General features: G+C 42.2%; 1 protein-coding gene across 1 annotated transcript in view; it reads left to right on the top strand.

Moving 5' to 3' along the window:
* LOC116997532 (deubiquitinase DESI2-like) overlaps positions 1-13,070 on the top strand; it is a 52,220-nt gene extending 39,150 nt beyond the window's left edge. Inside the window, exon 5 of the mRNA XM_033062401.1 lies at positions 12,176-13,070. Within this exon, the coding sequence (XP_032918292.1) occupies positions 12,176-12,418 (243 nt within the window). The 3' untranslated portion in view covers positions 12,419-13,070. The remainder of the gene's footprint in view (positions 1-12,175) is intronic.
* Positions 13,071-13,324: the final 254 nt, after the last annotated feature.

Below are 13,324 nucleotides of genomic sequence, written 5' to 3'. Positions count from 1 at the left end.
CATCTCTTCTGAGTCTTCTGAACTTCCTGCTCATATCACTTGTAAGATGCAGGGGGCTTTCTTTGTTATTCTCTCATTGCCACTTAGTTCTGAAGTTTCCTTACTCTCTACTGCAGACTGTCAAGCATGTTTAACGTGCCTGAGACTCAGTTCTCTCCCTGCTTTGCCAGTTCCCTATGGACTTTTATGGAGCAGCTATTGGAACAAAGAGGCATGGCTTGGTCTACTCACAAAGAAGCTTCTCTGGAAAAAAACCAAAGAATGCTGCAGTTTCCGCTGCAGCAGTTCAGACTTTGTCTCCGATGCCATTTTATGGCAGTTTTCTCAGTAAGTGAACATGCTGCTTGATCAGGAGTCTCTTCCTATGGATTTTTCTTCACCAGGAACTTTGGGTTATTCAAGAAATGAAGAACTACCAGAAAGCATAACTATCTGCACAGCATTTTGATTAGGGTTGAAGCAAGTTCTCATATAAAGAAGGGCAGAATTTCCCAAAGGGTAATAATAAGAAAGAAATCTGATGCACTCCCTGTCCATTTGCCCAGCTCCAATTTAAGGTCACTCTATGCACGCCATTTTATACCCCTGTGCAGCCTCACTTTGCCACACTGATATAGATGGTGAGGGTAATGTGAGAGGACCTTGAATCAAGCAGTGAAAATCTAATCAAGTGGCCTCAGCCACTTGATTCCTGCAACATGGTCATGATACCTGTATTTATAAATCTCTTGAGCAAGTTGTTAGTGGGTTAAAATGAAGAGGTCCATCAACTGGGATTAGCAACTACAAGAAGCAATTAGCAATTACAAAGAAGCTTACTCCTTTCATGTTGCTTATGCTGACAGTCCCCAAAACCAAGTAGTACCATACTCTCTGAAGAAACTGTCCAAGAGGATGGTAAATCCCTTTGGAAAACTTATGCTTATAATTTATGTAAAGAAAAACCAGTGACGTAATCATCATCAAATCCTAAACTTTCCATCCTGTTCTGGGTTTATGAACCATTTTGTGCTTTAGTACTCCAGTGGGGTTTTATTCTGATGAAGTTATGCATGTGTGGGGAATTCAGTTAGGACTATGTCAAGACTGGAAAAAGCCTTTCTGTTTGATTGTCTGTTTTAAGTTACTTTGTTCCTAAACATCCCCTGCAATCCTCCCCAATGTATACTTACAGCGGTACATTCAAAGGGCTCTTCAAGTAATTGCAAAATATTTATGTTCTTTATGAGTTGTCCTAGTTGATGAAAGAGGCTATTTAAACTCTGCCAGTATTTAAAATACTGGCTTTTGAACATTAGAAAAACATTTTCAAATAAAAAAAGGCTAAAATAATGAGTTCTTTCCATAATATGAACTGTTGAATTTCCTGATTCTTTTAGAACGTGGAGTTGTGAGATAGAAAAAGGACAGAAGTTACAAATTGCTCTAATGAAGACATAAAGGCAGGGAAATGCCAAACTCAAAGAAATTCCTGCACTGTAAGTTCCTTTGTGAGGACCTCGGGTCCCATCCTTGCCACTGCTTTGCAGAAGCACTGGTCACTGCAGCAGTGGGCCACAAGAAATTATGATGTGAGGTGCCAAGAAAGACCTGTACTTGCACACTTTGTCACCAAGTCTGTTTTTTGGGTATAAGTAAGGGTAGGAACATACAGGCACAGGGAATTGTGAAATTCCTGTCAGAAGGCTCTTTCCAGTGCAGGAGCATGGCTCATGATTTCCCTACAAACCTACAATAGAATTTGGACTTGTGGAAGGCAGATCCTGGGCAAGGCAAAAGCATGCTTGGCACAGCTTGTACTTCCAAACACAAGAAAAGGTGGAAGGCTGACTGACAGGGTTTGAGTTTGGGCATATAAGAATATGAGTCCTTTGGGTGGGTGGGCACATGCTGAGTGTACAGTGCCTGAGGACAGCTTCTGCCCAGAGACAGCAGCAACTGGAGGGTCAGAGGGAGGGTGAAGGTTTACTGCTTTGAGGTTCTTCTCCAGTCTGGTGATATTCCTCCGTGTTGAGTGTAAGGATCACACATACCAGTGGATATTCAAGACTCTGAAAAAGCTTTTACTTCTTAGTACATTCACAGACAGAAGACAACTCATTTGACTTCTCACCAGCAATTTTCTATGTGACTGAAGTTTTCTAAATAAGCTGTGGAGCTGTGTTCTTAGCAGAGTGACGACAGTTGCTACAACACATCTCAGAAAAGGACAAACGACCATGGGAAGGGAGAAAAACACCTCTGAATCAGCACCATAACTGGAAGATAAGTGAAATGACTCAAGGAAAGCACTCCTTCTCCTTTCATGAATGTGATTACTGCCAAGCAACTACTCCTATTTAAGGAAACGCTGCAGCATGTTGCTATAGGACATGCAGCACATCGTTATCAGAGAAGTGTGGCTTCTGAGCATCAGGGAAGGCAGCCCCTTTTAGTCCCCAAAAGCCTTCCTAGTGGTGGGAAAGCAATGAAGTCAGTGGGTCTTATGGGGCCTTTTGATAGCATATGAAGTTGATGCTCATTATAATTAGGAAATTAATTGAGAGGCAGTGGTTTGATTTGCCTTAGAAATTGTTGATGCTGGAGCTTTACCGGAAAATGGCAGTGACAAAAGATTTTATTCTTGTGTCACATCTTTCCTTCATCTTCTTGAAAGAGGAATGATCTCTTTTTGATTTGTATGAGTAAGTACTGGAAAAGACCAAAACCCTCTGTGTACCCTGAGAAACACCTGAATGGTCTGGTATGAATTCCCTCTGAATTTATGAAAGCAGAATCTCACTACACCACTGAGAGGTGATGAAGCACAGTCAGAAATCCCTATTTGCTTCCCAAATTATCTCGTCTTTCTCTTACACCCAGAGAAACCTATTTAAAAAGATCAGACCCAACTGTGAAGTTAGTGCCCACATTTGATCGTTCTTCAGAAGGGCTTTTAAGGTCATTTGGATTTCAGAAATTGAAAACTCTTTGGGAAAACAGATTGGTATCTCATTACCCAGCTTCCTTTTATACCTACTGATCCTTTTCACCCCTTTACTGCTTCAAATAGTAAATGTTTCCTTATTGCTCAGCATTTCTGGATCCAAATGATTGGATCTAAAGGACAGGGCTCAAAGATGCTATCTGGATACATGGTTAAAATCTGAACTAATTATTAGAGTTGAACTGAAATGTTTTGAGTAAACCAGGTATTCAAAAGCAGAGCCTTTTAGAAGGATCCAACAGTTTTAATAAAACTATTGTGGGTTCAAACAGAACTTCTAGCTGATGAGACATATTCATCACAAGTACCTAAAAGAGAAGATTGCTGAAGTGCAGGAGAGCAAGTTGGACTAAGGATTTATTTACCTTTTGTCCTATATTTCTGGAAAAGTTATCCTGAATATCATCCACAAGGTGTTCTGAAGCAGGGAATCCCTCAGCCTCTCCTCTGGGAACTGTCCTACCTTAATTATTTAAATAAACAGGGAGATAACACATTTCAGCAGGAGAAGAGAGAGGCTAAATCGGAATTTTTGTCTTCGTTGTTTTAGAAGATCATTTTGAACTTGTAAAATTTTCAGAAGTTTCTAGAAATAGAAAATTATTTTGGAGAACTGGTGATCTTGTCCTTGGGTGGGCTGAAGTGGCCTTGGAAAATACAGCTGGAGGTTATCAAAGTGAGCTGGGCTTATTCTTTGTTGACAAAGGAGGGAAAGAGAGTCTTCTAAGCATTTGAGGTAGCTGAAATCAGCCTTGGAAAATTATTTTGCATCCTAGATGAGGCTGGGTTCTAGAAGGCAGGGATCATGAACCCTGTTCCAATCAAATACTTTGCAGCCAGAGTCCTAGAGCTGCGGCACTACAATTCTCAGGGAGATAAATAGCTTTCAGTCTCCTGAAGTTAGCAGGACTCTCTCAAATCTGCCTAAAAGGATGGTCTCCAACAGGAAATACCCTGAAGATTAAGAAATGCAGTCTGCACAGTGGATCCTGATGGTTACAGAGGACAGGAGCAAGCATCTAGCATAGATATGATTGATGTCAACAGCATGGGGATATTATTGAACCTGCATGCTAGATGGAAATGCTTGGTAAAGCCACACACCTGAATCTCCGTGAAAGGCAGGGGCTGATCCTGGTGCAATCAAGTCTGCTTGCAGGCAGATCACTGGGTCTAGGATGGGTGCCAGGGCTTCTTCACCCCTTCCTTTGTATTATTGGTAGAGATCTGTCCTACTGATAATAGCAGAGGGAGACATTTTCATTGCATATCCGTGTGATAGCAGGAAATGTGCATCTTTTGTGACTGCAGTGCTGCAGAAGATATCCCTGTGAGTGGCTGGTGTAGACTTCCCTGATGGTGTGGCTGTCCCAGTTGTCCCTTGTCAATATGGCTGGAGTTTTGGTAGGATAAAGGGATTCTATTTTACTTGTGAAGAGTGTGGAGCTGTGCTGAAGTGACAGGAGATGGTAGTCAGTACATATTATATTTCTCTCTGAATATTCACCCATCCTTTTTCAGCCACAGCAAAACTGACAGAACATAGCAAACCTACATCAGAATCCTGCTTTCTTCAGAGAAGCTTGACTTTCAGCAAATTCTCTGAAATAAGGATCAAATGAGGGCAGTTTTTTAATCATCAGTGAGTAATTCAAGACTAAAGCTTTTCAGGTCCATCCCCAGGCACTCCCCATGTGACTTCTTATCATCAAGTTATTAAAATCTAGAAGCTCACTCTAGCCTGAAAGCTATCACAGAGAAAGGATTAAACACCAAAGAAAGGAGGTTCAGGTGGCATTTGAGTCACAGTCAAAAGCAGCAAAAGCTTTTATAAACCAATCTTCAGCAAATCCTAAATAATGTCTTCCTTAGTGAACAATTGCTTTTCAGTTGCCTCTGTTGCAGAGGAGATAGGTGTTTTGTTGAGCGAAAACCTATGTGCAATTCTGTTAATGATAAGGGAGACAACGCTCCTAACAGACATAAAAGAAGAAAATCAAGAAACAAACAAATAAACAGCCACAGGACATGAAAGAACATTAGGAAAGCTTTATTTCCTGGTGCCTGAGTCAGTCCTCAGTGAAGCTGATGGAACGACTTGCTTCATTGCAGCAGCCTTTGAATGTTGTTAGCTTCATGGAGAACAGGCTGTGTTTGTTTTCTGGTTTTTAGCTGCCACATATGTTTAAAAGAAGATTATTTACAAAGATGCCCTGCACCCATAAATTTACTCTCATGGTTTCAGATGGATGTAATTTTTCATCTTGTTTCTGCCTGTATGCATGCATACTTTTGACTGCATGTAGTTAAAAAATTGCTGTATCTGCAGCAGAAAAATAGCATTTCTAGGTGTAGGTTGCGTATAAGTTGAAATTTATGAAGTCTTTGGGAATTCCTTAGAATGAAGGCTTCTATAAAAATATTATTTCCCCCTCACTGTTAACTTCTCTAGCCTGGCTGTCCTGAATAGCCCAACAAAAATTATTACTGGGATAAGTTTTCATATGCAATTTTCATCTCTCAGTCCATCTTCTTTCCTCATTTATCTATTTGTGCAGGAGAATAATATGAGTTGGCAGGTAATTTGAATGCAGATATCAACCCCCCTAAATGGCAAGGTTTTAGCACATCATTTCAATTTTTTGAGAGGCCTGATTTTGCCACAATATGTACCTCTGCAGCTATTTTAGGTTTTCCCTATAATGTGATTAATATTAAAAAAATATTAAAAGTGAGTAAGTGATATTTTAAAAAGTGATATAAAAGTGTTAAGAGGAAATTTAATAAAAGAAAAATATTTTGAGCCCTATGGGGCTGGTGTAAATGTAGTGGGTTTATCCACCTATTTTATTTTATCTGCTTTTTGCATCTGTCTTACCAAAGTGAAACCCCTGCTTTCTTTTCTGTTATAAATGAGCACAATGCCTTAGACCTAAGTTAGCTCACAGTGTTTGGGGAGTTCATTCCTAGTCACACCCTCACAGAGCCTTTGAGTCTGTGTGTGTGCAAATGCATGAGAGCAGTGCCTCCTTTCCACAAATGAAGATGGCAAAAAATACCCGTCTTTTTCACCAGTGCCCAATGATAAATGAAAAGTGTGAAGAGTGTAATGAACTGTTTTAATATGTTGAAAGGCTTTTAAGACTGGAACTTTTTTGTTAGGATTCCTGCCAACACTGTCATACAGAAGATCTTTCTCCGTTTCTCTGAGTTCTTGTATTCTCCCTTCTCATTGTATCTCCATCTGCAGTAACCTGCTTCTCACTAATGTTAAGAAACAAGGATTGAGAATGAAACACAGGATTTTTCTGGTTAACTATGCAGGAAAAATAGACACTCTTAATGTCTGTCTATGCATATGGGTTGGCCTGGTCATGCTCAGCATGTCCACAACACTTGGAAGGACAACCTTGTTAAGCAACAGCTGTTCTCAGCCACTGGTCTTGAAACAGCATCTGCTAGGAGAAGGCAACTCCTCTTCATCCTATCATGATAATAGGAATGAATTGCAGTTGTTCATTCATTTGGTGGGAGATTCTTTATTTTAAATGCCATTGACAAGCCCAGACTCAATTATACTCAGTTTTCCCCAAATGGTGATCTGCTACCCACCCTATCACCCTGCAGCTGTTGGTGATACTTACAAGTGCTCATTACAAAGACCTCCATGCTCAAGAGGGCACTGCCATGCTCCAGTGCTGGTATGTGACTAATCAGTGATGCCACTCAGAATTCAACTCTGAATGTGGTTCAACAAGATGTCAAAATTGCAGCCACTGTGTCTCCCTGCTGGTGGCCTGGCCAGTGAAGCTGAAACAGTGCTATGAGTGCTAAGCCAGCTGTCTCATTTGACCCAGAGCTATCTACCCCATCATCTGTGCACATGGACTGCTGCAGAAAGGCCACTCTGCCCTTCTACCACACATCCACAGAGGTGACTGACGTGCTTCCAACTAGCTTCACAAGGGGAGCAAGATGATGGATATTAGTCCCTCCTTTCAATGCTTTTCTTTTTTTCCTCACTCCTGCCTAGTCTCAGATAGATGGTGCAGATGGTACCTCTACTTTACAAGACCCATGGTGCTGGAGAAGACCAGTAGCAGTGCCCTGCCCGTTGCAGAACAGAAAAGGAGAATGGGGGCATTTCAGGCAGTTGCTTAAAATAATTTAAAATTCCCTTGACTTGGCTGCTACCTTCCTGCCTTTGAATCAGGCTGCTACCTCCCAGATCACAGCTTCATTACTGAGCTCATTTATCCTCATCTACAGTTTCTCAGCTATACCCTTTCCTCTGTAAGTCACAGGCCATTCCTGGCTCTGCTGAATGTGTGCTGCAGGCAGCTTCACAGCCCAGTGGCACTCCGTCTATTCTGTTGATTCCCTCAGGCTCCTTAAATTCCCCAGTGTAGAAACTGTAATTTTTACACAGTAAGTATACTATAAATCTGTTTCAAGCAATTGATCCTAGCATGCCAACTCCACCAAGGTGAGACTGTACCTTGAAGTGTGTTGTGTGAAGGTGGTTATGTCCGTTCTCTCTCAGAAGTGTAATTTTCAGCGTACACACTATGTGCAGCAGCTGATTGGGGTGCAAAGCTATAGGTATGTCCCCTGTTGATGCACTCAAACTCTCTTAGCTCTGCCAGAATTGGGCAGTTAGGATGCCAGGTTAGTTTTTGTGAGGTGGCAAAAAAGATGTCCCTGTGCATTGGGTTACTGGTTTATTCTGGATGTGTCAAAGAACTGAACAGATTGAATTGCCCTTTTCTCTTTCTACATATGTGTTTTGGCTGCTCTAGCATAGCCTGCAGGCCTTACCTGGGCAGATATGCTTGTTTGTATCTAACTGCCATATTCTGAAATTCTGATGAGGATAATCTATGCTGTATTGTGTAGGACTTGTAGGAGCCATTTTATGCAAATACTGTAACGATTCCCCTGGAGTTCTAAAGCCTTTGTTCTTAAACTGCTCTGAGTTGTGTGTTAGACTCCTCAGGTGCCAATAAAACCCCTCTGCATTCTCTAAGAGACACCAAGGGGAATTCTGTACAGTAGCTCAAATGGATACACGTCCCATGTGGACACCACCTCATCTTTAGCAAGACTGTTAAGTGGAAGAAGCAGTGGGTGGTTCAGCAGATATTCAGTGCTGAACTCTCCAAGCCTCTGTTTGAAAACAAGAATTGAAGTAATTGGCTTGTATTGTTCGAGGAATGTTATCTTGAAAATCATCTTGATTTTCATGGATTAGAGCACTACATGGTGCGACTGAGAAGGCTCACTTACAAAAAATATCCTCAGTGCCTTGAGTTATACTTCTGTGCATGGCTTGAATTGCCTCAGTTGCATCATCCAGCACAGCACAGAACCTATTACATTTGAGAACTTTCTCTTAGGATCTACAACTGATCAGCTCTTCTCTGTATTTTGAAAAGGGCTCAGCCTGTTAGACTATCTCAGATAATGTCTAGCATATGCCCATAGAACCAAAGCCCTCTCAAAATGCAGCACATTGATAACATTGTCTTCTAGAAGGCAGGAGACAGCATTTTCCATTGCTGGATGGCGTTGCAGCCCACATTGCTCAGCTGCTAGGCTGCTCCCCTGCTCACTGCAAAGCTTTACAAGGAAGTGTTCAAATCTTGCCCAGCAGACAGGTAGCTCTTAGGATGCTTAGGGGAGGGGAGAGGGTGCAGAGCAGTTTGTACATTTTAACCAGTGACTGTTCAGTGCAAAATGATACAGCTTAGGATGCTTGGAGGATATTTTCATATCCCTAATTAGTTGTTTCTTGATGAGTTGAAATCCTGGTGTGACAGTTGCCTAGAAAAAGCACCAAAACTGTCAGGTCCCATTTCTCCTGCCCATTTGGCTTCAGCCATGGATGGTTGAACAGCTGTTTCCACTTGACTCTGCAGGTGAGGGCTGGGTCACTCACAGTTCTTACACAGAGTCCCCAGAAGAAGCTTCAGCTATGGGAGACTTGGCTTTCTGTTAGCAGGTGCTGCTCAGTGGAAGCTGCAAGTACCTGCAGCCTTCATCCAAGTGCCTGAAGTGAGAACTGGTCTCAGACAATCAGAAGTCATTGCTTGCTGCAATGTCTGACCTGTAACAGTTAATTATTTATTTATATCTCCTGCCAGAGTTAGTACATGACCTAGCACAGAGAAGTTCATCCCCTTCAACAGAGAAAACCCCACTTATTTGACAAGGAAGAAAAAAAGCCATGTGAAATCTTGAACTCTAAAAACATCTGAGAAAGGGTTCTCTTGATTGAAACAATGGGTGGTAACAGCATTCGGTGAATTTATTGTTCCAGTGAGTGGTTTCCTGTGGAGAATTTCTCGGAGGAGCTACAGTAAGTAGATTTTTCTGTGACTTCATATGCAGTTGGAAAATACCCACTTAATCTTGCTCATGCTGTTTTATTTAAATTCAATTGGCTTAATCCCATGGCAGCCAGGTTCATTTGATGATTCTCCATTAGCTAAGCACTGCCAGATGCTCCAGCACAATATGCTTTATGGCAAGGAGTGAAAAACACAGAAGCAGATTGTAGTGTTGGTAGCATTCCCTGCCATTGCCCTTTTGCTCCTATTGAACATTGTGTTCTGCCATGGAATAGTAATGAGGCTACACTGACAAGAGGTGACATGACAAGCAAGACTGAGGTAAGGGAAACCACTTTGACTTCATCATTATCCTTGAGCTCCACAAGCTGCCCTTTGTTGCTTGGTGGCTCAATGCCCACACATCTTCATTCTTTTTCTGGCTCTTCCTTGCCTTATTGATTCATTCTGGGTGAAGAAGCTCCTATAAAAAAAAAGGCAAATATCTCAGCACTGCTTCCACATTGGGAAGTGCTATTTCAGTTGCTAGGGGATCTGCTTAGAAAATAAACCCAAGCCATTATTTCCATTTCAGGCCATCTTGCCTTATGCTGTTCTGTTGTTTCAGCTAATTTTCCAAAGAATCATACCCTGGTTTAGTTGTTCTATCTATTAATATCTGTAAGGAAGTCTTTATTAAAACTTTAAACTGCTTGAGAACTAAACTCGCATGCATATATCACAAGGAGCCTAAACTGAGTCATATTCTATGGTAATATAGCAAAGTTCCTGAAGAAGAAGAAAGAGGAATGCTACAAAATCTAAGGGAAATTGTAGTGCAATTTGTGACTTTGGCTCAGGTGAAAGTAGCGTAGTGTAGGTGAACATGTTTGAGTAGAACATATCAAATACAGACTTAAACTTCAACAGTATTCTTGTGAAAAATTGTCTGATATGTCTGGTGAGAAAAATCAAATGGATCAGTAAATTTTCTATGAATGGCTCCCAAGCATATGTGGAGAGGTTATCCACTTATGGGCTCAGGCAATAGCTCTAGCAATGGAAATCAGGGAATTTGAATGGAGATAAGAAATCGCTAATAAAGTAATTGTCCTCAGATTAAAAATTTAAAAAACCCAGATCATATAGCTGTGTCTAAGGTTAAATGGAATGCAGCATTAGTAAGAACTGAAATAGAAGTCCTTGGAGTGTATTAGGTAAAGAACAGTCTATGCTTGCGAGTAATTTTAGCAGCTAAATGGCTCTGCTCATTCTCTGATACCTAATGATAATGTCTCCAATTTCACACATTGATTTTTAAACAGTGCATGTCAAAATAAAGTGAGTTCTGTAGTCAAATTAGCACAGTCACAGGTTTGCTGCCTTCTCCACACCTCATTGGAAACGCCTCACTGTTGGAGCAAGCTAATTCCCTTATGCTCAAGGCGACTTGGAGTGGGGCTTGGAGCATTCTGCCCAGGCTATATGCAGGAAGAACCAGCTACTCATCACCCATAACAGCACTAATACAGCACAGCCCATCCTCTAGAAAATGTTCCATTCTCCCTGAAAACTTCTTGAAGCCTCTAAGCTCTACATTATCTTGCCAATAAGAGACTTTTCACCATATCATCTTCTTAGTGGACTCCAGACAAACACCCTTTGAGTTTTTGCATTACTTAGTATTAAATTAAGTGTGGTTTCAGTCAGAAAGAGGGTGGGAGGAAGAGCAGAGGCATGTAGTATTGGCAAAAGGTACAGTATGGACAGCCCTGGAACCAGTAATTCATGTAAATTGTGGGACAACGTCTGTGGGGCAGACTTTCCTCTCTGTCTCTCTTGCTCCATGAGAAACAACACAGGGAGGAAAGGAGAATTCAGGTAATAAGACTCTTGAACCTGCTGTGGACTTTAGGGCCCTATACACAGGCAGTAAATTTACTAAAGGCAGGCTATTGATGCATGCGTGTTGATCAGTTCCCCATGCCTCTTCTGTGCCAGCTAACGGATACAGTAAAATAGAAAAGGGAAACATACTTTATGTGGTCTAAGCCAGATACAGCTATTAAAATCTGGCACCTGTATGTCTGCATGGTTAAATGCTACAAAAGAGAGGATCTGCAGTATGAAGCAAGTTGCTTCATTGTGCTGAATTTGATATGACCTTGCAAAACAGTATCTGTGCTAGCAGAGTGTAATCCAAATCAGTGCCAGGAGCATCTATGATGGAACAGAGATGCTTACAACCTAGGCTGGATTTTTTTTATTGTTGTTGTTGTTGTTTTACCCTCCGTATTAGGAAATACCATATGAGAAGAAATTAGAGAGTGGTATGGTAGGATAGGAAAAGGACCCCCAGATACTGTAATTTGACTGAAACCACTGTGTCAGCCCAAGGAAGAAAAGGGAGCAACAAGAACAGCTTCTCAGGCATCTCCATCTACCTAGTCGTACTCAGCTTCTTGGCTTCTCAACATCTGGTCAGCAACAGCTTAAATATTCTTCCAGATTTTTTGAGCTCCTTGCTAAAGGAGCTTGTTTGAGAGGCCCAGCAGGCCTGTTCTTTTACCCATGGACTGCCTGGAGAGCAGAGTCACCAAAGCCACTGAAGGCCATGAACTGTTTTTCCAGTCTATGTTATGATGCTGACAAGGCCTATGGCTGGTGGGGGTCCCTGTGTGTGTCAGGCAACTGTGTGGACATTGGCAATTACGGCTGTTTCTGACTGCAGGAGATGCTCCTTTCTGTTCTGAGCAGCAGGGAATTCGCCCTGTTGAGGTGGTGGTGTGGATGGGGACCACATTGCCTCTACACTTGTTTTGGTGCTATTAACCATGCTTCTTTTCGGTTTACTCCACAGATATTGTGTGGGAAAGAGATCCCTCGCTGGGTGAACCGCCTGGCCTACTTCAGCTCGTGCATCCCCTTCCTCCAGAGCTGCCTCCCCAAGGAATGGCTGACTCCAGCAGCCCTGCAGAGCCACATCAGCCTTGGCCTCCACAAGGAGGAACAAGGGGACACAACGGATGAGGAGTCCCCCTCCACCTCTGCAGCCCCCTCAGCCTCAGGCACATCACGAACCTGTAGACATACGCGGGTCTGAACTGCCCAGTTTGCCCCCAAATAACATCCCTGCTCTCTTCTTCTATTTATTTCTCACCCTTTCGCACACATTGGTTTGTCTCTTCAACAGACAACACAGGGAGGGAAGACCCTTTCTGCTTCAGTCCCTTTTCCAAGGACTGCCACTACAGTTGCTTGGCAAAATGACTGTGAACCCCAACACAGAACTGAGGACTGTGGTGACTAAACAGTATTTTCTTCCAGGGGCCTCCATGATCCTTGATGTACAGAGAACTGCTGACTCTCTCAGGCATGAGAGCATGTGTATGGGCAGAGTGCACATACTGTGATGTTCCTTCTCTGGAACTGTTTTATCTTTTTATCTCTCCCTCTACCCATTGAAGCCCAGCAGTCTCTTCTCTGTTTTGGCTGGGTTTTCCCATCCCCAATGATAGATCACCTGCCCACACCCAGTGAAGGAACCAGAGCCAGAACTCAACCTTCATCTTTTAGACCAGCAACAAACTCCACTCAGATCCGCTCCTTTTGTAATTACCAGGTTTCTAACTCATGTGAAGGACAAATGAAAGGTGCTCCTGTTCTACAACCACCTGTTTTCAGTACTCAAATTTAAGAGCTTGAATGATTGTCCTGCTCTTGAAAATAATAACAAAGAACCTAGAAAATGAATATGTTACTGTGGCTTTTCTTTGGGGTCAAAAAGAGCATGGGGCTATGGTGGTTAGAGGCAGCTACTAAGTAGATGCAGAGATGACTTGACCATATTGGTGCTTTTTGGCACAGACCCCTCTCAGTTTTCCTAATCCTAGGCAGTGTTCCTGGTTTCCTTTTCTCCCCCACTTTCCCTGGGGAATCTCTCTCCTAGCTGACATTTGCTGGCTGTATTTGGAGAAACCATCTTCCTGAGCACAAGGAAGAGGAGAGT

The sequence above is a fragment of the Catharus ustulatus genome, chromosome 6 (assembly GCF_009819885.2).
Source record: "Catharus ustulatus isolate bCatUst1 chromosome 6, bCatUst1.pri.v2, whole genome shotgun sequence".
Classification (NCBI taxonomy): Eukaryota; Metazoa; Chordata; class Aves; order Passeriformes; family Turdidae; genus Catharus; species Catharus ustulatus.
This window is presented reverse-complemented; position numbering and strand designations above follow the sequence as displayed.